The sequence below is a fragment of the Megascapheus bottae genome, chromosome 17 (assembly GCF_031878675.1).
Source record: "Megascapheus bottae isolate mThoBot1 chromosome 17, mThoBot2.hap1, whole genome shotgun sequence".
In the NCBI taxonomy this organism is placed as follows: Eukaryota; Metazoa; Chordata; class Mammalia; order Rodentia; family Geomyidae; genus Megascapheus; species Megascapheus bottae.
In genome coordinates, this window is record NC_143525.1 from 15,708,811 (window position 1) to 15,736,519 (window position 27,709).

The following is a 27,709-nucleotide window of genomic DNA, read 5'->3' on the forward strand; positions in this document are numbered from 1 at the left end:
AGTCAAGAAATGTCTTCTTCTGTGTGCACATGCCTCCAAGGAACACCTGTCTTCCTCTCTTGGAACATCTGGGTTTGTGAAACATCTGGCCTATCACCATAGACTTAGGCTCAAGCCCTGCAAATGACCTTGTGGACTGGTCATCTGTGGATTATGAAGAACACAGAATATGTATGGGGTCTCTGTTGAGGGTAGGGGTTCCCAACATACTCAGTTGGGTCTCTTGGATTTCCTTTTCCTTTTCTTGGGTAAGCCTATGAGAATCAAATTGCAAGTGTATACTTCCAGCAGTGGTGACGCTCCTTGACAGCCACTGTTGGAGGAGCCGTGGGAAGGCAGCAGACCTTGACTCTCACCAGAAGGACAGTTTCAGAACCATGCTGCAGCCCAACATGCAGCCAGGTATGGTGGCACATGTCTGTGATCTCAGCATTGAGGAGGTGAAAGCAAGAGGACCTCATGTTCAAGTCTAGCCAGAGTAGGAAGTCCTATCTAAAAAAATCATAGATAAACAAAGGCCTGAGGGCATAGTTGAAGTAGAGCGAGGATGTGTGCTGCCAGTGTGCAAGGCGTCTACCACCCTTTCAGACCCATCAGTCTTTCCATGCAGCCCTTTGTTGAGCAGCTCCTCCCTTGTGCTGGAATTAGAAAGCTGGCTTTAAGGAAGTGAATCAGGAACTTGTGTCATGAGTCATCATTTCACCATTGACCCTTCCTGTTGATTTTTGGGGGTCAGTCCTGGGACTTGAACTCAGGGCCTGAGCACCATCCCTGAGCCTTTCTGCGTGCAAGGCTACAGCTCTACCATTTAAGTCACAATGCCACTTCTGGCTTTCTTCTGTATATGTGGTATTGAGGAATCAAACGCAGGGCTTCATGCAAGCTAGGCAAGCACTCTACCACTAGACCACGCTCCCAGCTTGATTTTTCTTTTTGACTCTTGATTGTGTCTTGTTTCTCTCAGGGCTGTGGCATTAGTATGATATGTAATCACAGACGCCAGGAGTCCTCTTCTGAGCCATCACTAAACAGGTTCAATAGGAGAGGACTGAGGACAGAGCCAAGCAATGCTTCACTGGTGGACAGTCCATCTGCCTTTAATCAGCAGGTACTGATGACTCTTGCCTATATGATGATCATAGCTACTCAGGAGGCTGAGATCTGAGGATCATGGTTTGACGCCAGCCTGGGCAGACAAATCCGAGAGACTCTGATCTTCAATTAACCACAGAGAAAACCAGAAATGGAGACTCAGATCCTTGAATGAAAAAGCAAAGTGCGAGCTCAAGGCCCCAAGGTTCAAGCCCTGCCAGCTTACACATACAAAAATGTTAAGCAACAACAACAACAAAAACCCTCTAAATTGTTGGCTTTGGACTTAAAAAGTAGCCGCTTTGGGACTCAGTTTCCAGGAAGGAAAGCTTCACAGATAGCTCCTTTAATCTCCACCCCTATTCTAGGATTAAAGGGGTTCAGAACTGAGAACTTGAACGGATGTGAGGCTAGGACTAACAGTTCAGTTTCAACTTCATGGTAGATAAAGCAGCCAGGAAGGCTGAACAGAGAACTGACTTGCAGTTGTCTGTCGCCTTGCTTTTCAACAGGATAACACTGATCCAGTAGCCAATCTGAGTACAAATTTCTGTTGTTGTTCCTGGCAGTGTAAAATCTCCATGAACTTTTGATAAATGAATTAAGGCTTCCTCTTATTTTAGCAATGTTTGTTTTGTTTCAGAGAAATAAAACGAGAAAAAGCAGAAAAGGTAGAGTGAGGACAAAATAAGACTCTAGCAATGGAATTATTATGTCATTCCTGCTCCTCTGATATAGCAAAGAGTAGCTGAGGTCTCATGGCTCACACCTGTAATCCCAGCTACTCAGGAAGCTAAGATCTGAGGATCACAGTTCAAAGCCAGCCTGTGGACAAAAGCTCAGGGACAGTGCACACTGACCCTGAGTTCAAGCCCCAGAACACACACACACACACACACACACACACACACACACACACACACACGTCTATACTGAAAAATTTCACTGAAAACTACAAACTTTGCTGAAAAGAAGAAAAAAAAAGAGACTTAGACAAGATATACCATGCTCATGGATGAAAATACAAATATGGTTAAGATGCCAGCTATTTCAAAATGGACTGATTCACTGCAACAAAATTATCAAAGGCCTTTTTTAAGGAGGGCAGAGAGGTACAAAGAATTGATCTCTACAGACTGTTACATATCTTGTGCTATATACAAAAGTTAAAATGAGTAATAGGGGAAAATCTTTGAGTTAGACTAAGATTTCCTAGATGGGACCTCAAGAAGATGATCCAAAAAGAGAAAGGACTTCATTTATTAGAACAAACCCAAATCTTAGCTAGAAGGAAGCAGAGATGGAAGAATCACTGTTCAAGATCAAATCAAAGTTAGTGAAACCCTATCTGAAAAAAAAGCTAAAACTGAAACCAAAAGGACTGGTGACATAACTCAAGAGGAAGGAGACGGGCTTAGCAAGCTTGAGGCCCTGGATTCAATCCCCAGTACCAAAATAACTAACGGAGCTTCTGCTCACCAAAAGACATGGGAAAGAAGATCGAAAGTCATGTTACTAACGGGAGAAAACCATTTGCAAAGGTCATACTTGATAAAGAACTTCTATCTAAAATATGTAAGAAATTCTAAAGAACAAACAAAAAAAGATCTGATACTAAGAAAACAAATAAGCTAAAACTTTTAACCTAATTAGAAATTTTAAAAGGAAATAGCTGGGTGCAGGTGGCTCACCCCTGTAACCCTAGATACTCAAGAGACTGGGATTTGAAGATTACAATTTGAAGCCAGCCCATGCAGAAAAGTCTGTGATTTTTTTTTTTTTGTCGGTTGTGGGGCTTGAACTCTGGGCCTGTGCACTGTCTCTGAGCTCTTCAGTTCAAGGCTACCACCATACCCCTTGAGCAACAGCACCACTTTCTGGTTTTCTGGTGATTAACTGGAGATGAGTCTCTCAGACTTTTCAGTGCCTGGGCTGGCTTTGAACCAAGATCCTCAGATCTCAGCCTCCTAAGTAGCTAGGTTTACAGGCATAAGCCACCATGCCTGGCAAGTCTGTGAGACTCTTATCTCCAATAAACTACACTACACTAGGCCATACTTCAGACTCCCAAAGCTGGCATTCTTTTTATTATTAAAGAATTTATTAACATTGATTTTTACATCATATTTCAAATGACAAGTTGAACAAACAAGTGTTCAAGAAGGGAATCTCTATATACAATCACTGGGACTTAGTTTTTAGAACTTAATCAAAATTAGGCTAAGGGGTTGTATGTCATAGAAACATATTAATTTATGAAATAAAACATTATGCTCTATAGAGTCATAGGTTTTTATGTCTATGTAGTTATGTTTATATTTCCAATACCATGTCCATAGCATTAGGTATGCAAATATTGAGTCCTCGCTCTTGTACTCTTTGGGTCTAACAGCCACATATTAAGGATACCATGCGCCTTTTGTTCCTTAGGTCTTGACTTGTCTCACTCAACATGATTCGCTCTAGATTCATCCACTTCCCTTCGAATGCCATTATTTTATCTTGTCTGTTGGCTATGTAAAATTCTATTGTGTATATATACCACATTTTCTGTATCCATTCATCTGCAGTAGGGCATCTGGATTGTTTCCATTGCCTGGCTATTGTGAATAGTGCAGAGATGAACATAGCTGAGCAGGTGTCCTTATCATATCTTGGGTTATGATGTTCAGGACAGATGCCCAGGAATGGTATGGCAGGATCGTAGGGAAGGTCTATTTTCAGTTCTTTAAGGAACCTCCACACTGCTTTCCAGAGTGGCTGAACTAGTCTACATTCCCACCAGCAGTGTAGTAGGGTTCCTTTTTCTCCACCACCCCGCCCCAAGGCTGGCATTCTTGATCCACATCTCTACTTCTGCCTTGTCACTGGTTAATTGAGCTAAACATCTCTGACTTGTCTGCGTGGTGTGGTTCCTAATGTCGATCCTCAGATCTCAGCCTCAGGATAAGCTAGAGTTAAAAGTGTGAGCCAGTGATCCTGGAAAGTGTGTGTCAGAGCTCTGGGAAGAGCTCTTCTCAGCACTCTTCTCACAATCTCCACTGAACTGTGGGTGGGAACCAGGAGTTGTATTTTTTTTTTGTCAGTCCTGGGGCTTGAAATCAAGGCCTGAATATTGTCCTTGGGCTTTCTCAAGGCTACTGATTTACCCCTAGAGCCACAGCACCACTTCTAGCTTTTTTCTGTGTATGTGGTACTGAGGAATCGAACCCAGGTCTTCATGCATACTAGGCAAGCACTCTACCACTAGGCCAAACTCATGGCCCCAGGAGTCGTACTTTTTTGGAAGCCAGTACTTCCTAGGTTCTTGTCCTGAGGTAGCAAAGGCTGGTTCTCATTGTCCTTAGTTGAAATAAATGTGTCTTCCTTGACTCCTTCCAAGTCCTAGTGCCTGGCATCTCAGAAACAACATGGCACCACCCAAGCACAGCAAAGCGAACTCCAGCCAAGCAATCACAGTCCTTGGTCTAGCCCAGCGTCCGTGGGACTACTGTTCCTCACTGGCACCCACCCTGCTACCCAGGATTCAGCAGGAGGGTGAAAGAATCTGCAAGAGGGAAGACATAAGGGACAGGGGTGAAGGGCACAGAGGAAAGGCAGCTCAGTCTCCCCTGAGGAAGACCAGGGAAGTTTCTAGAGGAGTCAGGGGAATAGCTCTGAGAAAGGCGGACACATGATATATTCTGGAAACTGTTATCTTCTAACAATGTGTAGGACACGGAGTCCCAGCTAGAAAGGTAAGCTAGGGCCCTGATGATGTCTTTTATTTTTTGTAGAGGGCAATGGGGATCTATGCCAGAGTTCCAAAGAGAGAAATGAAAGCACCCAAATTTATATTTTAGAAAGCCCTCCAGCTGTGGGGCGTGGTGGTATACCTCTGTCATCCCAGCAGAGCAGCCGTTAGCGTTTCACTGTATTCCAAGCTCAGAAAGCCCTTGGGAAGAGCTCTTGGGACAACACCTTGCAATTCTTCCAAAAGCCAACTGGGGTCAGGCAGGGGCCCAGATCTGTGCTGTGAGAACTGAGTCCATCCCTTTGGTGGGGGGTGGGGAGGGGATGGCATAGGAAAATGAACCTTCTGAGTGTCTATTGAGAAAAATGTTTTGCTGGTGAGGGGAGAAAAAAATTCACCCCATCAGGAAAAGGGAACCCCAAACCCAGGTGAGGCAGAAAGGAGACTCAAGACGATGGAGGCGGGAAAATAGCACCCCTACCTCCCCATCCCCAGCTGCCCCAAACAAAGTGACTGCATTCAGTGATCCCTCAGGAAGTCCAGTCATTTCCTGAGGAGATATCAGACCAGCCCCAGGCCTCATTGTTCTCTGAATTTCCAGAAATGGCTGCCATTACCTGACCAGCTCCATAGCCAGTCTCTCTGTGTGAGCCTCTGGAGGAGTTACCAGAGTGGCTTTTCTTCTTCCTGGAGCAGGTTTCTCTCTGTGGGAAGTGTCCCCTCTCCCCGAGGCATGGCCCAGAGGCAGAACTAACTGTGTCCTTCAGTCTTCGCTCTGAGGAAGCAGCTGGGGGTGGGTCCCAGGGCACAAGATGTGGCTTCTAGCTCTGCTGGCACTGCTACACTGTGAGTTTTACCAACTCTTCCCAGCTCACTTTCACTCTATGAGAAGTGAAGTGTGCGAAATCAACAGATTTTCTTCTGTCTCTTCTAGGTCCAGGCTTGGAGGGGAAAGAAAACTGTAAGTCAACCAACACTTCTATCTACTCTCCATCATGTCTTTTCTGTGATTCTTCTAACTCATATCAAATTGTTTGGGGTTGGTAGTTCTAACAATGGAGGAAAAGTATTCCAATGGAAAATAGGCCAAGTATATTACATTTGTTGTATTTAGGAGCTCTTAGTCCAAAATTTTGTTGTGGATCAATTTTTTAGGAGCGTGTGTTTTCCGATGTTTATTTTCTAATTTGGTAGATTGTGGTTTGTTAGAATTGGGAAAGTGGTAAAAAAAAAAAAAAGGTGACTTCATAATTTGTTTGATTGCACTAAGATAAATTGCTGGTTTTCTCATCCTGCTCTTTCCCCACCTGCTTGCTTTTTGTTTTTTGCCAGTCCTGGACTTGAAGGGCCTAAACATTGTCCTTGCACTTTCTCAAGGCCTTTTCTATGTGTATGGTACCAAGGAATGGAACGCCGGGTCTTCAGGCATGCTAGGCAAGCACTCTAACCGCTAGGCCAAACTTGCTTATTTTTTTTTTTAATGTTCTTACTTGGGTTTTTGCTGTTGTTGTTGTTTATTTTGCTTTTAGGGCTTGTTTGATTGTTTGTTTGTTTGTTTGGGTGGTCAAGACACCTTGATGCTGTCCCCGGCTCTTTTGCTCAAGGCTAGCATTGTACTACTTTCAGCCATAGTTCCACTTCTGATTTTCTGGTGGTTAATTGGAACTAAGAGTCTCATGGACTTTCTTTCCCAGGCTGGCTTTGAACTTCAATACTCAGATCTCAGCCTCCTGAGTAGCTAGAATTCTAGGTATAAGCCACTGGTGCCCAGCCTCACTTATTTGTTTTTATTCGTAATTAAAATACTGTCAACTTGTTAGATTCAGGAAGACAGAATACAGTGTACATTGATATCCCAACTTTTCTTTGTCTCTTAAATGATTGCAGATCTAATTTTCCATTCACCTATGAGACTATACTTATAGCTACAATATTTTGTGCTCTCACACAGGGAGCAGAGCTGCCACTGGTCGTGTGTGTGTGTGTGTGTGTGTGTGTGTGTGTGTGTGCACGCGTGTGCGCACATGTCAGTTCAAGCCACAGTTGGCTTGAACTCAGGGCTAGGGAGCTCTTCTTTAGCTTTTTTACTCAAAGCTAATGCTTTACCACTTGAGTCACACCTCCACTTCTGCCTTTTCACTGCTTTGTTGGAGATAAGATTCATAGACTTAATCTGGCTTTGAACTGTGATCCTTAGATCTCAGCCTCTGGAGTAGCTGAGATTATAGGTGTGAGCCACTGAGTGACTTGCTTGCAGCTGGTCTTTGAAGTCTAGTTACATGCACTTTATAAGCTGACCTGGAAGCCCCATCTCGATGGGGGGGGGGGGGGCGCTTTGTTCTGCTGTAGCTGAGATTCCATGGAGGAGAATGCTGAGCTGGGTCTGGGACTGTGAATTCAGTGGAGCACCTGCAGAATGAATCCATCTTCGGAATCAGGGCAGCTGGGTTGTAGACAGATTGTCTGGCTCTTTGGAGCCTAAGTTCCTTCAGGGTGCAGGACTGAGTGGAGCCCTGTAGCAGTGGCCTGAATGTGGGAGAGCTGGGGTGGCTACTCAAGAGCCGGTCAGTGGGAGTCTCCACCCTATGGCCCATGGTGCTTTGCCTCCTTGGCCATGCTGACTCCCTGTGGCAACTCATAAAGACAGAATAGCCATCATCTGCAAATCATGTGCTTGATGGTGTCACTGGAGTCCCGAGAAGGACTGACTTGTCTATGCAAGAGCCAGTGAGGGGAACAGGAATGTCCAAAATATGGATATCGCTTTGGGAGCCAGAGAGGAGACAGATGTTGTTTCGTTATATAATCCAGAATAGCCTTGGCTCAAGATCCTCCTTCGTTAGCCTCCCTCTCTAGGGATTGGGATTACAGGCTTGTGTTACCAAGCAGGAGACTCAGTCTTTGTCTTACATCTCTTTGTCTTACATGGTTTTGTCCCAGCTGTAAAATGTGGATGGAGTGGGTGGGGGGAGGCTAAGACTGGACAAAAGGAGGTGACTGTTCTGCAGGCCGGGAGTCAAGAATGATGATGGTATCCCCGCCCCTTCCTGCCCACCCTTCCAGTCATGGCCCCTGAAGTATTCTCCCAACTCCAGCATGTGCCCCATCTTATTCAGACCACCCTGTGAGGTCCAGAGCCTGTCCTGCCAGCTCTCCAGGGCTCCTTTCCTAAGCTCCCTGTATTCCCCAGAACGGCCACCCTCCCGACTCATGCAGACCTCCGGGGATGATTTTGGAACAGGGAGAGAATCTACCAACCACTTTGAGACACAGAGGCTACAAGGCCTGGTGCAGGATGGCTATTGCAAGCAGACTGGACCGGGTGGAAGAGGGGGAGCAAGTCTTCTTTCCCCAGACCCCCTGCACTGGCATTTGCAATGCATGACTTGCTGGTTGGCTCCAAGTTCCTTATTCCTCATGTACAAGTGAGGTCCTAGGTCCTCTTGGCCCCTTTCCTGTCTTCTGTCAGGCCTCTGGGATCCATTCAGCCCTCACCCAGTTGCTGTCCACCTCTTTTCAGGAGATGACCTCAGTTCCATCTGCACCTAGAAAACAGTCAGTCTGGAGGGAACTCCCTCTACTTCCTGCCTGGCCTGGGGCCTGGCCTGGGCTGCTGGCTTATCTGGCTTCCCACCCATCCTCTCCGGCTTCCCTCCTGGCTTCAAGGCAGTGTCCACCCTGCGGGCTGATTAGGCTCAGCCCATCTACCTAGGCCAAGCCTGTCCCTCCCTCCCCTCCTGTCCTGGCCCTCCTCCCTTCCTACTTTAATACTCCACTATGTAAAATCTGGACCTCTAGCTGGAGCCATAGCCCTGCCCTGGCTTCTTACTCAACTTTCCAAGCCTACAAATCCAATTAGTAACAACTTCAACTTCTTCAACAACTTCTTCAACTTCTTCTTCTTCTTCTTCTTTTTCTTCTTCTTCTTCTTCTTCTTCTTCTTCTTCTTCTTCTTCTTCTTCTTCTTCTTCTTCTTCTTCTTCTGCTTCTTCTTCTTCTTCTTCTTCTTCTTCTTCTTCTTCTTCTTCTTCTTCTTCTTCTTCTTCTTCTTCTTCCCTTTCTTCCTCGTTCTCTTCCTTTTCCTCTTCTTCCTCTTCCTCTTCTTCCTCTTCTCTTTTATTCTTTTTCTGGGACTGGGGCTTGAACTTAAGCCCTGGGTGCTGTCCCTGAGCTTTGTGTTTAAGGCGAGCACTCAACCAATTGAGCCACAGCACCACGTCTGGTGTTTTCCGAGTAATTTATTCGAGAAGAAAAAGAAAGTTACATGAACTTTCCTGCCCAAGCTGGCTTTGAACATGATCCTCAGATCTTAGCCTTCTGAGTAGCTAGAATTATAGGCATGAGCCACTAGTCTCTGGCTGGTAACTTCTTATTTGTGTGTTTCAGGAAAAGGAAACTCACATACAAGCAGTTGTTTCTTCCATTTTTCTTATGCCCCCCTCCTTCCTTTATCTCCCCTGTAACTTTGAGGCTAGTTTATCTGCTTCCTCTCCACTCAGGCCTCCCCTCTTAATACAACTTCTTGCCTAGGGGTTTTTCTCCCTGGGGTAATTAAAGGCTACCTGTCAGCACATGCAATGGCCACTTCTGACCCTATGATTCTGACAGTTGGAATCTTTTGCTACTGTTGCCTTCCTCCCTAGGGCAAAATTGTTTTCCCTGGGTTTGAACCTGACTCTGCAGGCTCCAGGCTCGGTCTCTGGATTCCAACTCTTCTTTCTCTTTCCTGATGCCCTTGTGCTCTGTGTCCAGCCTTGGACTCAAACCCACACCCAAACCTCAGACGCAACCCAAAGGCTAAAGCCTCTTTCCCTCCCTGTCCTCTGGGCTCCCCTTCAGACCCAGGGCAATCCCTAGAACTCAGTCTTCTTCCCTTATCTTTCTCTGGCATTCTCCATTGTGGTTCATGGCACTGATTATTTCCTGAGAGCCTACTCAGAATCTTCTTTTCCAATTCTTCAACCTCAGAACCAATCAAGCTCTTTTTTTTTAAATTGGGGTAAAATACAAATAATAAAAAGAGTAGCTGGGGCAGGGACTTACACTTGTAATTCCAGCTATTTAGGAGGCTGAGATTTGAAGATGGAGGTTCAAAGCCATCCCAGGCAGGAAAGTTCATGAGACTTTTATCTCCAGTTACACACTAGAAAACCAGAACTGGTGCTGTGGCTCAAAGTGATAGAGTGCTAACCTTGAGCAAAAGAGCTCAGGGACAGTACCCAAGTCCTGAGTTCAAGCCCCACGATAGATTTTAAGTCCTATGACTGATTAAAAAAAAAAATAGGGCCGGGAGTTTGGCCTAGTGGTTAAAGTGCTTGCCCAGCATGCATGAAGACCCAGGTTCGATTCCTCGGTACCACATATAGAAAAAAGCCGGAAGTCGTGCTGAGGCTCAAGTGGTAGAGCTCTAGCCTTGAGAAAGTCCAAGGACAGTGCTCAGGCCCTGAGCTCAAGCCCAGGACTGGCAAAAAAAAAATATATATACATATATATATATATATATATAGCCAGGAATTTGGCCTAGTGGTAGAGTGCTTGCCTAGCCTGCACAAAGACCGGGGTTCTATTCCTCAGTACCACATACATAGAAAAGCTGGAAGTGGCGCTGTGGCTCAAGTGGTAGAGCGCTAGCCTTGAGGAAAGTCCAAGGACAGTGCTCAGGCCCTGAGATCAAGCCTAGGACTGGCAAAAAAAAAAAAAAAGTGTATAATTGGTGACATGTACTACGCCCATGATGTTGGCAACCATCTGCCTCATCTAGGTCTAGAATGTTTCCATTGCCCCCAAAGCAAGTCCTTTTGAGTTTCCTGAAGAGTCTCATGTGTCCCTCCTGCCTGCAGCACATCAGTTTTCACCTCAACTCCTCTCCCCTGGGGCTGTTCTCTACCCTTAGTCTTGGACCACTGTGTTCTTTTGTCCTGGGGTGGAACTCAGGGCTTGGCCACTGTCTCTGAGCTTTTCTTTCCTCACTTAAAGTTAGCACTCTGCTACGTGAGCCATAGCTCATTTCCAGCCTTCAACACTGGGCCTAAGCACTGTTTCTGAGCTCTCAGCTCAAGGCTACCGCCCTACCCCTTGAGCCACTTCTCATTTTCTAGTGGTTAATCAGAAATAAGAGTCTCTCAGCCTTTTGGTGGTTGACTGGAGCATAAGATTCTCATGACCTTTCTTGCCCAGGCTGGTTTTGAACCATGATCCTCAGATCTCAGCTTCCTGAGTATTTAGAATTACAGGCATGAGCCACTGGTGCCTGGACACTGTGGTCTTTCTAAACACTGATTTTGGCTACCATGCCCCACCCAAAGACCCACATAGTCCATGTGGCAGGCCTGACTTTCCCCTTTGGCACACACAGCCCACCTCCTCCTCCCCAGCCCCATGCTCTGCCTCTCAGTAACTGGTTGTACCTGAATTGTGCCAAGTCCTCATGCCCCAGTGCCCTGGTACATGCTGTTCCCAGTCCAAGGGGCATTTCCTTCCAACTGTCCTGGGTCTCTCCTGGGCAGCACGTGTCCTTAGGGTCCCTGGCTTCGCTGATGGATAGTGGTGTTGATCTCCACTGGTCTTCATGGGCCTCAGACAGCAAGGGTGATTTCTGCTTCACCCTGGAAGCTCAGCACCTGGCATGGATATCTGATTGTTATCTTGAGGATGAGAACGGGAACATGGGTTGGCATGTTTGTTAAACACAGGAAGAAATTCAGCAGGGACTCCATGCTTTGTGGCACTTTCTAATTTTCCTGGCAATAGCAAATGGCTCATCCTTGCCATTCTCCCCTTCTTCTTTCTGAGTCATTTCCAGGTTGAGAGCCAGGTGGCCGATTGAGTTATATGCCCCCTCTTCGCAGGGACTGGCAGACACCCTCTGGCTGGCAGCCATGAGATGGAAGGAGCTAGATTCCATAGTTTTAGTATTTGGGCAGTCTTCTTTGTGCCCAGTAGCTTTGTGACTTTGATTCCTTCCCCATGAATCTTTTTCTTTCCCACTTGAAAAGATCTCACCTCTATCGGTCGGTGGCTCACGCCTGTAATCCTAGCTACTCAGGAGGCTGAGATCTGAGGATCACAGTTCAAAGCCAGCCCCAGGCACAAAAGGACCTGAGACTCTTATCTCCAATTAACCTCTAGAAAATGGGAAGTGGGGTTTAGCTCAAGGGTAGGGTGGTAGCCTTGAATGGAAGAGCTCTGGGACAGTGCCCAGGCTGAGTTAAAGCCCCATGACTCTCTCTCCCCTCCCTCCTCTCTCTCTCTCTCTCTCTCTCTCTCTCTCTCTCTCTCTCTCTCTCTCTCTCTCTCTCTCTCTCTCTCTCTCACACACACACACACACACACACACACACACACACACATACACACTCTCTCACCTCTCTGGGTTTTCTGCAATCCTGTCCTTCATCACAAGTCTGAAATATTTTAGGGCTCAGTCAATAATGCTGGAGACCTCTTTCCAGAAAAATGAAACAGCAAACATGTGCACATACCTAAGGAAGGACCCCATACCACCTACCTGTGTCATCTTGGCTTGCTGATTGTGTAAGATGAAAGTGCCAGGGAGGAAGCTGGGCACCCGGTGGCTCACACCTGTAATCCTAGCTACTCCGGAAGCTGAGGTCTGAGGATGGAGGTTCAAAGTCAGCTGGAGAAGGAAAGCCCATGAAACTCTCATCTCCAGTTACCCATCAAAACTACCAGAGGTGTGGCACAACTGGGGAGAAAAAGTTGAGGGGCAGCATCCTAGACCCCGAGTTCAAGCCCCATGACTGGCACACACACAAAAGAAAAATACCAGGAAGGGGACTACAAACATAGCTTAAGGGGTAGAGCAAAAAAAAAAAAAAAAGCCAAGAGCCCAAGGCCCTGAGTTCCAGCTCCAATATGGACACACACATGCACTAGTTGAAGGTCATCAGGTTGATGCTGTTGTCAAGGTAACACGTATGTCCACCCTCCTTCCATCTGCACGTAGCTTTCACCATCAACAGCATCCACATGGACAGCCTGCCCAGATGGACAGTGCGCAACGGGCAGAACGTGACCCTGCAGTGCACAGTGGATCTCAGCACCACGGCGCCCGTCTGGCCCCAGTACTCCATGTTCTTCTACAAGGACGACGTGATGCTGCACAACGTCTCCTCTTCCCAGTCCACCGAGACCTTCTTCATCCCCCAAGTGCGGGTTTTTAATGCGGGAACATACAAGTGCACCGTGGTTCTGAATAACAAGGAGAAAACCACGCCCGAGTATCGGTTGGTGGTGGAAGGTGAGTGCTGGGGTTGAAACACAGGCACTCTCTTCATCCTTTGCCTCCATCGCCCTTCCTGCTCACCTGACTGAGTTTCCAAGCCTGAGAATGTAGGATAGGTCATGGTTCTATCTGCCAGGCTTTCTGTTCCAGGAATACTCTTACTCTGCTTCTTCTTCTTCCTTTCTTTCTTTCCTTTTTTTTTTTTTTTTTTTTGGCGGTCTTAGGGCTTGAACTCAGGGCCTGGGCACTGTCTCTGAGCTTGAGCTTCTTTTTTTTTTTTTTTCTTTTTGCCAGTTCTGGGGTTGGGCTCAGGGCCTGAGCACTGTCCTTGGACTTTCTCAAGGCTAGAGCTCTACCACTTGAGCCTCAGCACCACTTCTGGCTTTTTACTATGGATGTGGTACCGAGGAATCGAACCTGGGTCTTTGTGCATGCAAGGCAAGCACTCTACCACTAGGCCAAACTCCTGGCCTCCCTGAACTTCTTTTGACTCAAGGTTAGCACTCTACTGTTTGAGCCACAGCTCGACTTGTGGCTTTTTCTGTTTATGTGGTACTGAGAATGGAACCCAGCGTTTCATGCTTGCTAGGCAAGCACTCTACCACTAAAACATATTCTCAGTCTCTCTTTTCTTTTGTTGGTGGTAAGGCTTGAACTCAGGGCCTGGTCATTGTCCATAAGCTTTCTCAAGGCTAGCGTTCTACCACTTGAGCCACAGCACCACTTCCAGCTTTCCCTGTGTATGTGGTACTGAGGAATCAAACCCAGGGCTTTGTGCATGCTAGGTAAGAACTCTACCACTAGGCCACACTAGTGGCCTGTCCCTAACTTTTTTGCTCAAGCACTGTATCACTTTGAGCCACAGCTCTACTTCCAGTTTTCTGGTGGATAATTGGAATAAGAGTCTCATGGACTTACCTGCTTTTGCTGGCTTTGAACCACCATCCTCAGATCTTAGCCTCCTGAGTAGCTAGGATTATAGGTGTGAGCCACCAGCACCTGGCTATATGCTGCTTTTTATCTCAGAAACTCTGTCTTTCAGAACTTAACTCTCTTCCCTCACTCCCTCTCTCCCTCTCTCCCTCTCTCCCTCTCTCCCTCCTTCCCTCCCTCCCTCCCTCCCTCGCTCCCTCCCTCCCTTCCTCCCTTCCTTCTGTCTTTCTAGCACCTGGCTTATTTCATATATGTCAGTGACTACTTGAAAGGAAGAAAGAACCCTTAAAGGGCATTAACTGGTCCTTCTCTGTTTCCCACAGACATGTCCAATCCCCAGGTAATGCTGGATAAAACCGAGGTGGTAGAAGGTGGGGTTGTGGCCGTCACCTGCTCTGTCCCAAAGGAAAAGGCACCAATACATTTCACAATTGAAAAACTTGAACTTCAAACAAAATTTGTCAAACTGAGAAGAGAGAAGACATCTCAGACCCAGAATTTTGTAACACTGGATTTCCCAATTGAAGAGCAGGATTATATTTTAGTGTTTCGTTGTCAAGCTACGATCGTGTCTGGGTCCCAGCTGTTGATCTCAAACTCTGTCCGGAGTGATGAGGTCACTGTGAGAGGTGAGGATTCTGCCCTCCTTCTCATAAATCTTTGTGATGTGGGGTTGGGGATAGGGAAAAAGAGCCAGAATTGGAAAGGGACTGGGCCTTCTCTCTGAATTCAATCCTATCTGTCTCTCTCCACTCCTTTCTCTCTCATTCACACACACAAAGAAAAGAAAAGAAGGCTAAAGATACACAAACGAGCCAAATGGAAAGGAAATTAAAAAAAGGAATGGAGGGAGAAAAAAAGTTGAGAGATTTTTGGTTTGTTTTATTTTGTTTTGTTTTTGTCGGAGGTGGGGCTTGAACTCTGGGCCTGGCACTGTCCTTGACCTCTTCAGCTCACGGCTATGGCCCTCCCCCTTGGGCCCCATTTCTAGTGGTTAATTGGAGATAAGATTCTCATGGTCTTTAGTGCAAAGGCAGACTTTGAACCTGGATCCTCAGATCTCAGCCTCCTGAGTAGGTAGGCTAAAATGCATGAGCCACCTCACTTGCCTAGTTGAGAGTTTTGTTTGTGTGCTAGTGCTGAGGCTTGAATTCAGAGCTTCCCATTCACACATGAGTCAACAAAGCTCAAGGCTGGTGCTCTACCATTTGAACCATATCTCTGCTTTTAGCTTTTTACTGCTTTAATCAGATTTGTCTGCCCAGGCAGCTGGCTTCAAACCACAAAGCTCAGATCTCAGCTTCCTGAATAGCTAGGATTATAGGCATGAACCATAAGCATGCAACAAAAGATTGAATTTTTAAAATGAATTGGGGAGAAATCGATTGGAAAAGGGGGAAGCAGCAAAAGCAGCAGAAGAAAACCACAAGGGCCCCAGCGTGACATGTAGTCCAATCAGCTTGTCCTGTTTTCTTGTAGAATCCTTTTCTACTCCCAAATTCCACGTCAGCCCCGCTGGGCAGATCACAGAAGGCAACCAGCTCTACATCAAGTGCACCATTCAGGTGACGCACTTGGCCCACGACTTCCCCGAAATCATCATTCAGAAGGATAAGGAGATTGTGGCCACCACTAAACAGGGCATTGAGGCTGTGTACTCAGTCATGGCCATGGTGGAGAATAATGGTAATTACACATGCAAGGTGGAATCGAACCGCATATCCAAGGTCAGCAGCATCCTGGTCAACATCACAGGTAGGGGTTGCTGTGGGGAGACTGGCTGGGCATCGGCCAGCTCCAGAAACAGTGGTGGGGTCATCCAGGATGTTGATTGGTTTTTGCTTCTGTGGGTGTGGATATGTCTGCTCTGGCTGTGCTTTGGGATTCATGGAGACAAATTCATGGGCAGTCAGTACGTGGTGTGCTGGGGCGGCTGTGGTATTGGCAGCTCTGGTGCCTGGCCCAACCAAACTGGTCTCTATCCTGTGAAGATAAGGAGTTACTAACTTCACCTGAGTTCTGATGTCACCCACCTTTCTAGGACTGGTTGCAGAGGGAGATAGCTATTTTATGATGTGTTAGCCTGTTACCTTGGACAGAATAAATACTTGAGGGGAGTTGGCTAATGTTTGTATAGTCAGAGTTCATTCATCTTTCTTTGTGCCAAGAACAAACACAGATCCAGTGACAGGGTTGGGAATGAGAACATTCTTAAACTCAAGAAGAATAACGATAATTCCTCATTGCTGAATACTGTGCTCATAGACATTTTTGTGTGTGTTGGGGGGGGTGGGTCATGGGGCTTGAACTTGGCCTGGACACTATCCCTAAGCTCGTCAGCTCAAGGCCACCACCCTACCCTTGGGCCTGGGCGTTGTCCCTGAGCTCTTCAGCTCAAGGCTACTGCCCTACTCTTGAGCCAACCCCACTTCCGGTTTTCTAGAGGTTAATGGGGAAGATAAGTGTCTCAGGTCCTTTTGTGCCCGGGGTGACTTTGAACCTTGATCCTCAGGTCTCAGCCTCCTGAGTAGCTAGGATTACAGGCGTGAGCCCCCTCGCCTGGCTGACATTTGTTTTTAATTTCATGCTCAGAATCATCCTAGGAAGTAGTTGCTGTAATACCCATTTTACAAATGTGGAAACTGAGCCTTGGAACTACAGGGTCACTCAAATGGCAGAACCAAAGTCACCATCAGACATACCTGATTTCCAAATCCATACATGAAAGTTCCCTCTTAGCCAAGTGCCAGTGGCTCACGCCTATATTTCCTAGCTACTTAGAAGACTGAGATCTGAGGATCACAATTCAAAGCCAGCCTGGGCAAAGTCCCTGAGACTCTTATCTTTAATTAACCACTAAAACAAACAAACTGGAAGTGGAACTGTGGAGCAAGTGATAAAACACTAGCCTTGGGCAAAAAAAACCCCTCAGAAATAGCACATAGGCCCTGATTCAAGACTCAGGACTGGTAAAAAAAAAAAAAAGTTCCCTTACTCCTGTTCTGCTTCCCTAGCTTTACTTTTCTTTAAATCTATATTTATATCTAGATATATACATTAATCTATATGTTATATGTTAATCTGTTATACATATAGATTAATAGATAACTATTAGTATATAGTTATATATAGATTAATATAGAAACATAGATATATATTAATTCAGCTAGTGGAATGTAAGTGCTTGAGGGCTTTTTCAAAGTTGCATCTTTTAACTCCTAACCACACCTCCTGGATACAATAGCAATATAATACAGTTTTTGGATGAAGGACTGAACATTATACAACAGTGTTTCCCAGAAATGGGAGTTAGCTCTTTTTGTCCTGTGGGGGCCACCCTGGGGGGCCTATTGAGAAAGTGTTCATGCATGTGTGCATTTGATATCAAGCATTGTGCATGAACTCAGGACCAATATCAAGGCTATACTCTGCTTCTTGAGCTACATATCTATGTCTTTCTTTTGTTTGTTTGATGTGTGTGTGTGTGTGTGTGTGTGTGTGTGTGCTCATGATTAATCAGAGATAAGAATCTCATGGATTTTTCCAGCTCAGGGTAGCTTCAAAATTGCAACTCTCAGATCTCAGCTCCCTGAGTAGCAAGAGTTTATAGGTATGAGCCTTCTGTATCAGGCTCCAAGAGTTCTTATTAGTGAGAAGCATCAATTCATTGCATATTGAGCACATGCTGCATACCAGGCAAGTTTTTGAGAATGGAAAGCTGCGTGAACCAGACTTTGCCTCTGAGGACTTCACAGACACAAATAGACCGGTGTACAGCTGCAATGAACAACACATGCTACCAGCCAGGTGGAGGTGGCTCACACCTGTAATCCTAAGAACTCCGGAGGAAGATTCAGGTTCAAAGCCAGCCTGGGCAGATAAATGGGAGAGGCTCTCATCTCCAATTAACTACCAAAAAGCAGAAGTGAAGCTGTGGCTCAAGTGAACCAGCCTTGGGCAAAAACCCAAGTGTGTGTGTGTGTGTGTGTGTGTGTGTGTGTGTGTGTGTGTGTGTGTGTCTGTGTGTGCCTATACACAAAGATATGCTGTCTAAGACACTTATCTCTTCCCAGAGACCTTGCCTTATTTATGCCAAAGTGAAATTCAGTTTTCCTTCTACACTTCTACTGCACTGACTATATCTAAATGTCCCATTGATGTATAAGCACTTTGAAGCCAGGGACTGTCTTTCCCTTCTGCTTAGCAAGATGCCTGCCACAGAGATTTCCTGCAGTAAATATGACACAAAGAACGTCAGTAAACAAGTAAATAAGTGCACACATGAATCATTCCTTGCTACAAGTTGCAAAATGTCTCACGCATGTGCACACACACATGTATAAGTGTATGTATATGTGCATGTTTGTGTGTGCTGTTTGTGGGGCTTGAACTCAGGGGCCGGGATCTGTCCCCTTAGCTTTTTTGCATTTAGGCTGGCATTCTACTACTCAATAAATGCCTTTACATCCATTGTTTGCTAGTTCATTGGAGATGCCTTGCAGATTTGTGTGTCCCTGCTGGCTTCAAACTAGGATCCTCAGCTCTCAGTCCCCCGAGCAGCTGGGATTACAGGAGTGAGAGATAAATTGGATGGAAGAGTCAGGAGAAGCTGGCACTGGACCGCCAGGCATGGGTGCACTCAGCAGCTATGAGATGCAAAGGAAGGCTTGCAGGAGGGTGGGAATAGTGGGACCCCATGGATGTGCAGGCAGAGCTTGGAGAGGTGTCCAAATGGATCTTGTCCCCTTTCCACTCGCTCTGTTTCAGAACTCTTTTCCAAGCCAAAGCTGGAATCTTCATCTACCCTCCTGGACCAAGGGGAAAAGCTGAACTTGTCCTGCTCCATCTTGGGAGAGCTTCCAGCTGACTTCGTCATCTACAAGGGAGACACCATGGTATCGTTGCAGCAGGATTTCAGCAAGATCACCACGGTGTGGGACAGCGGTATCTACTCCTGCACGGCAAGCATCGGTAAAGTGCTCAAAAGAAGCAACACAGTCCACATCACAGTGTGCGGTGAGTGTGTGATCATCCGTGAGACTCAGAGAAGGCAGGGCTCTGTGCGCAGATGCCTGCTCCAGGTTGAAGACAGATCAGACCCAAGCAGGGCAAGAGTCCGAGGGAGAGAGGCAGGCAGCACATCAAAGGCCAGGGAAGTCTGGAAGAGAGGCAATGGAAAGAAAATGTGGGCTGAGATCAAGTTCAGGACCTCATTGTGAGGATGGCTCAGGTGGCTTTGGATTGGCTGCTGGAATAGGAACCCCGATAGCTGCACGCACGGGGTGGGAGGGACACTGGCTCAGTCCACGTTAAACATTAGGAAGATGGGAGTTCTGTCAGGTGCTGGTGCTTCATGCCTGTAATCCTAGCTTCTCAGGAGGCTGAGATTTGAGAACTACCACTCAAAACCAGCCCCGGAAAGGAAAATCTGAGACTCTTATTCACAATAACCACCTAAAAACTTGATGCCATGGTTCAAAGTGGTAGAGCCCTGGTCTTGAGCAAAACAGCTCACCAATAGCCCCTAGTCCCCAGTTTATGCCCTATGACTGATGGGGGAAAAATTAAGAAGATGGGAGTTCTAGTAAAATTTGATCTCAGGGTGTCCTCTCACCGGGCTTTTTCACTCAAGGCTGGTGTTCCATTATTTGGGTCACATCGATTACTTCCAGCTTTTTGCTGATTACTGTCTTGGATTTGTCAGTCCAACCTGACTTTGAACCATGATCCTCAGATCTTAGTCTCCAGAGTAGATAGGATGACAGGCATGAGCCACCATTGCCTGGCTGAGTTCTAGTTTGGATCCATATCTCAGCTAATCAGAGGGTGTGTGGCTTCTGATGGATAGAATATAGAGCTAGGCCTCTCCTACTTAAACATGCATATAAGAGTGGGTTAAAATATGGGCTCTGCTTTAGTGGGTGGGGATGGAGCCAGACTCTGCCAATCTAACAAGCCCCAAGGGGATGCAGCTGCTACTGGCCCCTGGACCACACTGAGACAATGACTGAGAAAGCCAAACCCAGAGTGTTTGGAGATGTGTTGCTTTAATGTCATTCTAAATGATACCTCCTTTTGTCATTCTAGAAATGCTCTCCAAGCCCAGGATTTTTCATGATGCCCAGTCTGAGATCATCAAAGGACATTTGTTAAAAATCAGTTGCCAATCAATAAATGGAACATTACCCATTACTTACCGTCTTTTAAAAGCCATGGATGTGATCCAGACTTCTGTGGTGACCTCAAATGAGCCTGCCATCTTTTTGGATAAGCCAGTCAAAGATGTAGTGTATCAATGCATTGTGAATAATTGCCATTCACACTCAGAAATGGCCAGTGAAGTTCTGAAGGTGAAAGTGATAGGTAAGTTGCTGTGTTAGAAAAAGAATGACCAGGCGTCATGGGTGTAGTAGGTCATGCTTATTCAAGAGGCTGAGATCTGAGGACTGAGGTTCAAAGCCAGCCCAGGCAGAAAAGCTGATGAGACTCATATTCCATTATTCAGCCAAAAGCTGGAAATGGAACTATAGCTAAAGTGGTAGAGCAGCAGCCTTAAGTAAAAAGCCAGGCAAGAGTATAAGGCCTTGACATATAATGAGTGATTGTTGTCCTCGATGTACTATGTTATCTCTCATCTCTTTTGCTGTCCCTTGGTTATCTCATATGGTTACAGTATCTCACTTTGTTATCTGATATATTGGATATATTTGTATTTGGTTATTTGAAATTGGATAGGGAAGGGGGAAAACCAAGATGGGAGGGTGGAGGGGAGAGTAATGGGGACCTAGACATGAGAAAGGGTATCAATGTATGTGAAGTAATGCACCTTCTATCTGGTGAATATAATGTAACCCTTCTATTAATTACAATAAAAAATATATGAAGGAAAAAAAAGAGTATAAGGGCTTGAATTCAAGCTCCAGTTCTGGTTCAAAATAAAATAAAACCCCACCCCATTAACATCCATCACTGCATATGAGCAGGACTACAGTCTGAGGATCAGGAGACCTTTTGAGTGTGCTTTCAAAAAGAGAAAGGGTTGGAGAGGCATGGGGAGTGGCACATTTGGCTGATTCCAACATTTGGAAAGCTAAGGCAGAAGGATCAGGCGTTTTAAACCAGCCTGGTTACATAATGAGACCCTGTCTCAAAAAATAAAAAAGAAAAAAAAGAACAGAAGGGAAGGAGAGAGGGAGGGAAGGAGGAAGGAAGAAAGGAAGAAGGAAAGAAGGAAAAAAAAGAATAAGGGCTGGGAATGTGGCTTAGTGGTAGAGTGCTTGCCTAGCATGCATAAGGTCCTGGGTTTGATTCTTCAGTACCAGATAAACAAAAGAAGTGAAGAAAGATAAAATTTTAATCTAAAAATATAAAAAAGAAAGCAGAGAGAAGAGAGTCAGGTTTCGCCGGGTCACAAGAAAGTGGGAATTAAGGATATAAATCACAAAGGAAAAAGGAGAAAAAGTGGATGATGGCAGGTGTCAGGGGTATTTATATGATCTCTCTCTCTCCCTCTCTCTCTCTCTCTCTCTCTCTCTCTCTCTCTCTCTCTCTCTCTCTCTCTCTCTCTCACACACACACACACACACACACACACACACACACACACACCACCCCAACAGAACTCTCAAGTGGTACTGAATGCTCCATGCCTAAGTAAAGAAAAGGGAAGTATCCCTAGGGTCGTGTTTAATTAATAAATGATGATAGGACTGTCTTTTGGACTAGTCTTAGAAGGGACTGTAACAAAGATGAGACAGAAAGAATGATGTAAATGAAATTGCAGCCCAAGTCTTAGTCGCAGCCCAAGGACCATTGGCCGTGAGCAGTACACATCTGTGTTTTTTCTGTGTCTCCCTCCCCCCGCCCCAACACACACTTTTTTTTTTTTGCCAACCCTGGAGCTTGAATTCAGGGCCTGGGCTCTGTCCCCGAGTCTTTCTGTGCTCTACCACTTGAGCCACAATGCCACTTCTGGCTTTTTCTGTTTTATGTGGCACTAAGGTATTGAACCCAGGGCTTTGTGCATGCTAGGCAAACACTCTATCACTAAGCCACATTCCCAGCCCTGCTCCCCTACTATCTATCTATTTATTTATTCTGGAGATTTTTGAGAACCCAGGCTTGAACTTGCCATTTTCCTGCCTTAGCTGAGTCACTGACATTGCAGGTATGTGTGACCATACTCCGCTGAGCTCCTCCTATTTCTTTCCTCAGTGCTAATCCTTTGCTTGTTCTTCAGCTCCAGTGGTCCAGGTTCAGCTTTCTGTCATGTCGGGTGAGGAGGTGGAATCTGGGAAGGAAATGGTGCTTCGATGCTCGGTGGATGAAGGGACTGGTCCAATCATGTATAAGTTTTACAAAGGCAAGGAAAAGAGCCCCTTCTACCAAGTCATCTCCAATGAGACCCAGGAATTTTGGCACAAGGCTCAGACTAGCAAGGAACAAGAAGGACAATACTATTGTACAGCTTCCAACAAAGCCAGCCTCATTCGGGACAGCCTCCAAAGCAACATATTGGAAGTCAAAGGTGAGTCCTGATCTTATAATGGCAGTGAAGGTCGTGTGAGCTTCATGGGAAGACAAAATATACTTCTTACATGGAGAGAGAACAATTAGCTCATGTGACTGAGGACTAAGAGAATCAAGTGACAACAAAACCCAAAAATCCAATTCACTCAACTTCGTTAAAAAGAGGAGTTGAAAGGATAACACCCAAGCTAGGTGCTGGTGGCTCACACCTGTAATCCTAGCCACTGAGGAAGCTCAGATCTGAGGATCATGGTTCAAAGCCAGCCAGGGAAGAAAAGTCTGTGAGACACATCTCCAGTTAACTACCAGAACTGGAAGTAGTGCTGTGGCTCAAAGTGGTAGAGCTCTAGCCTTGAGCGGAAGAGTTCAAGGACCGTGCTCATGCCCACAGTTCAAGCACCACACCCACAAAAAACAAAGAAAGAAAGAAAGAAAGAAAGAAAGAAAGAAAGAAAGCAAACAGGCAAGCAAGCAAGCAAGCAAGCTAGCTGGCTATGGTGGCTCACACCTGTAATCCTAGCTACTCAGGAGACTGAGATCTGAGGATCATTGTTCCTCAAAGCCAGCCCAGGCACTAAAAAGTCTGTGAGACTCTTATCTCCAATTAATCATCAGAAAACCGGAAGTGGCACTGTGGCTCAAGGGGTAGGGTGGTAGCCTTGAGCTGAAGAGCTCAGGGATAGCACGTTTTCCCAGAGTTTGGAAGCAGCTGAGTGCAAAGCCTCAGGGAGGGGAGCCCAGGTAAGGTGCCAGTTACAGGGATTGCAAGAGTTGGCCTTGTTGTTTAAACAAGACTTTCTTCCTGGCGAAGGAAGAGCCTATATCATTCCTCTGTTTCCTCCTCCCCATCTCTAGTCTTTCTTGCCCCATGGAAGAAAGGCCTCATTGCACTGGTCATTATTGGGGTGATAATTGTCATCTTGATGATCGGAGCCAAATGCTACATTTTGAAGAAAGCCAAGGGTAAGTCCAGATTCCAGATCCTTCCTTCTGTTCTGATAGGGCATCCTTGCCAGGAACCCAGCAAGAACCATGAGGCATTGTAGCTGAATCTCTCTTTCGGGGTGTTGACTTAAAAACAAAGATTCTGGCTTGAATAGGCATGGAGTTCTTGTGTTCTTGGATTTATTTTTATTGTTTTATTTATTGAACATTTTTTTCTGTGCTGGTACTGGGGTTTGAACTCTAGCTTGGGTTTTGTTTGCTCAAGGCTGGTGTTCTACCATTTGAACTACAGTTTTGCAGCCATTCTTGGATTTTCTTGAGCAAAAATGAGAGTGAGGGCTTTCCTAGCCAATGAGGAGAAACAAGATGAGGTTGCAGTTTCATATGGAGTATAGCTCTCCCTCCCCCTTCTTTCTCTCTCTCTCTCTCTCTCTCTCTCTCTCTCTCTCTCTCTCTCTCTCTCACACACACACACACACACACACACACACACACACACATTCACACGTTCTACTGAATGCTTCCCAATTAATTTGCCAATGTGCCTGAGTCTGGGTGGAAAGCTAACACTTGGCACTAGGCCAGCTACCCTTATTGGTGGAAAAGGGTACATGTAAATTCTGCCAAAAAAAAAAACAAAACAAAAAAGAACTTGGTGTGAAGAAGATATCCTTTGGAAAGGTGTCCTTTGAGATGGGAAAAGGCAGATGGGATGAAGAGGATGATAACCATGAAGAGAGCCCCTCAACTTTTTCTCAGACAGGATAACTTTAATCCCTCAGGAAGAGAAAGGCTTCCAACAAAACCTTCCCAAACCAGAACCCATTCAAGCCACACTGGAATTAAAGGTGCACAGACTGATTTAACCTTCTTCCTCTTCCTTTTTTTTTTTTTTTTTAATTTTCTTGGATCAAAGTGTTCTCTACCCACTTATCTGACTACTCTGGTTCCTGAACTGTTGTTTTCATCTCTCTCATATCCCACTTAACAACAACAACAACAACAAATCACTTCTGTTTAAAGCATCAAAAAATGGAAATTATGTAAAAATTCTTGATATGAGAACCAAGAGACACTGGTGGTTTACACTTGTAATCTTGGCTACTCAGAAGCTGAGAGTGGGAGGATTATGGATGAAGGCCAGTCTAGACATATACACCAATAGCTAGGGTCCAGTCTTACATCTATCATCCAGGGTTTGCGAGAAGCCAATATTGGAAGGATTTAGGTTTTAGGCCAGTCTGGGGAAAAGAAATCAGAGAGACTTTATCTTAGTAGAAGAAGCTAGGTGTGGCAAGCTGAGCCAAGCTGGCCTTGGCAATAACAATAATAATAACTGGTATGAGTCAGTGGTGTAGCCCCTACCTAGCAAGTATGAGGAACTGAGTTCAAAGCCCACGATCACATACACATGCACAAATTCCCCAAGAGAAAAGCTGGGAATATAGCTCAGTAGTTCCTTGCCTAGCAAGAAAAAAAAAAAAAGACACGTCTTCCTTTCTTTTGAAGAATGAATATTTGCCCCTCTTTTTTTTTTTTTTTTTTGGCCAATCTTGGGCCTTGAACTCAGGGCCTGAGCACTGTCCTTGGGCTTTCTCAAGGCTAGAGCTCTACCATTTGAGCCACAGCGCCATTTCTGGCTTTTTTCTATGTATGTGGTACTGAGGAATCGAACCAGGGTTTTTGTGCATGCTAGGCAAGCACTTTAACTACTAGGCCAAACTCCCAGTCCTGGCTCTTTTCTTTTATATGGGTGTATAATCTTTAAGGAAAGCCGAGAGTGATTGAAATGCCTGCTCCTCCCTTGTACACTTAGACTAACCTCCTCCAATTCTTTTTTTTTTTCAAAGCCAAGCAAGTGCCTGTGGAGATGTCCAGGTCAGTGTTCTCAGATGGGCTATGGCACCGTGGGTGTGGCCATAATGTGGGCATGGCCTCATGGTTGATGCAACCTGCTGTGGGTGTGGCTGGGCTTGACTGGAGGAGGGAGGGCTTGGATCTTGGAAAATTTTCCTGGCAAACTCAGAAAGAGCAGAGAGGTGCTGTGCGCGCGTGTGTGTGTGTGTGTGTGTGTGTGTGTGTGTGTGTGTGTGTGTGTGTGTGCTGAGATTGTCTTTCCTAGACTATTGTTTATTTATTTTTATTTTTGTGCTGGTCCTGGGACTTGAACTCAGAATCCCAGCATTGTCTCCAAGGTTTCTCACTCAAGGCTAACACTCTATTGCTTGAGCTGCAGCTCTAGCTAAGAGTCTCATGGACTTTTCTTCCTAGGCTGGCTTTGAATAACCATTCTCAGATCTCAGTCTCCTGACTCACTAGGATAATAGGCATGAGCCACAAGTGCCTGGCTGGACTATTGTTTATTAAACCCTTGTTTCCTTATGAGATGATAGGAAATTTTAATTTTTTTGCTTACTTAGGAAAATAAGATCTGGACTTCACAAAAAAGTTTTATAATTAGGTATTGGTGGCTCATGCCTGTAATTCTAGCTGCTCAGGGGGCTGAGATCGATGGATCAGTTTAAAGCTAGCGCAGGTAGGAAAGTCCATGAGAATTTTATCTCCAATTAACCACCATGAAGCCAGAAATAGAGCTGTGGCACAAGTGGCAGGAAAGAAAAAAAATTATAGTCTTTACTGTTCTTAAATTAAAAAACCCCAGAGTATGGAAATGGCAGCTGAGAGAAGCAGTAGCTCAGAATGAGGATATAGGTCACTGTGAAAGGTCAGATAAAAGATTCCTGGCCTTTGTGTGCTGTTTGACATTGGCATTTATTTCAACCAAAAACAGCTTAGTGATCTTAGAGTTAGGAAGTATGTGTTTCCTACATGTGAGAGTTAAGAAAGCTTTCTTTCTTTCTTTTATTTTTGCTAGTCCTGGGACTTGTACTCAGGGCCTAATGTCTGTCCCTGAGCTTCTTTTGCTCAAGTTTAAAGACTCTACTACTTTAGCTACAGCATCACTTCTGGTTTTTTCTGAGTGGTTTATTGGAAGTAAGAGTCTCAGGGACTTTTCCTACCTGGGCTGGCTTCAAGACTGGATCCTCGGATCTCAGTCTCCTGAGTAGGATTACTAGTGTGAGCCACTAGCTCCTGGCTAAGAAAGCTTTCTTGATTTTGGAAAACTCTTGCTGCTTTCTCATGATCTTCCATTGATAATTTTGCTCATTTGGGTGGGGACTGTAAAAGAAAAAAATTGTATGTGGGTCTATGTACATGTCTTTAATTTCCCTTTTTAACTTTCATTTTAAGGCCAGCAGCACCACTGCTGAACTCCAACAATGAAAAAGTGTCCGAGTCCAACATGGAAGCCAACAGCCATTATGGTAAAGCTCTAGTTTCCTGAGGTTATGGAACTCTAAGTGGGTGGGACAAAAGATAGAGTGACAGCTTGGCTTCCCAGTCCTAGTCCTTATCTAATCAGCCATTAGAGGGTGAGCTAATAAAACAAAACAAAAACTTATATATATATATATGTATATATATATATGTATATATATATATATATATTTAAAAAAGCAAAACAGAACATTTGGTCCTGTTTTTCACCCCCTTCTAAACTTCCTTTGTAATGAAAAATAGTTAATGATTCTAATACCTTGACTAAACACCACCCCAAAGTAATCATTTTGAACTGGTGAGGCAGAAAACAGCTGCCAAATAACATCATTTGTATAAAACACCTTCTTAGATGTAATAATTACAAATGTAAGACAGTTTTACTTTGCCACAAAGGGAAATAGTGGAGCACATCTCTCTGTAATCCCTACTATGTCGGAAGCATAGTAAGTTAGATCACAGTCTGTTTGGCTGGACAAAAAGCATGAAACCCTACCTAGAAAATGAACTAAAAATCAAAATGGGAGAGGGGAGGGGAGGGTGTGGATCAAATGGTAGAGTGCCTGCTTAGAAAGCATAAGGCCCTGAGTTCAAATCCCAATAATAAAATAAAGATGGATGGATAGATGATAAATAGATAGATAGACAGACAGGCAGATCTAGAATTGCCATTGTCATTTATCCTCTTTGTTCTTTTTCCAGCAGGGTATGATGATGTTGGGAACCATGTGATGAAACCACTAAATGAAAGCAAAGGTAATTACTCATATGTTGTATTAGAAAATTTTCTATAAAAAAAAAACTTATAGTCAGGCACTGGTGGCTCATGCCTATAATCCTAGCGACACTGAAATCTGAAGTCTGTAAGACTCTTCTCTCTCCATAGAAAACCA

General features: G+C 45.2%; 1 protein-coding gene across 3 annotated transcripts in view; it reads left to right on the forward strand.

Moving 5' to 3' along the window:
* The first annotated feature begins 5,405 nt into the window (after positions 1 to 5,405).
* Pecam1 (platelet and endothelial cell adhesion molecule 1) overlaps positions 5,406 to 27,709 on the forward strand; it is a 39,215-nt gene continuing 16,911 nt past the window's right edge. For 2 of the 3 annotated variants that reach the window (XM_090349931.1, XM_090349930.1), the window contains exons 1-12: positions 5,406 to 5,671; positions 5,760 to 5,786; positions 12,792 to 13,085; positions 14,327 to 14,632; positions 15,483 to 15,758; positions 18,771 to 19,019; positions 20,091 to 20,366; positions 22,243 to 22,530; positions 23,388 to 23,495; positions 25,328 to 25,355; positions 26,730 to 26,803; positions 27,519 to 27,572. In XM_090349931.1, the coding sequence (XP_090206057.1) occupies positions 5,638 to 5,671; positions 5,760 to 5,786; positions 12,792 to 13,085; positions 14,327 to 14,632; positions 15,483 to 15,758; positions 18,771 to 19,019; positions 20,091 to 20,366; positions 22,243 to 22,530; positions 23,388 to 23,495; positions 25,328 to 25,355; positions 26,730 to 26,803; positions 27,519 to 27,572 (2,014 nt within the window). In that variant the 5' untranslated portion in view covers positions 5,406 to 5,637. The remainder of the gene's footprint in view (positions 5,672 to 5,759; positions 5,787 to 12,791; positions 13,086 to 14,326; positions 14,633 to 15,482; positions 15,759 to 18,770; positions 19,020 to 20,090; positions 20,367 to 22,242; positions 22,531 to 23,387; positions 23,496 to 25,327; positions 25,356 to 26,729; positions 26,804 to 27,518; positions 27,573 to 27,709) is intronic. The other variant, XM_090349932.1, reaches the window with a different exon arrangement.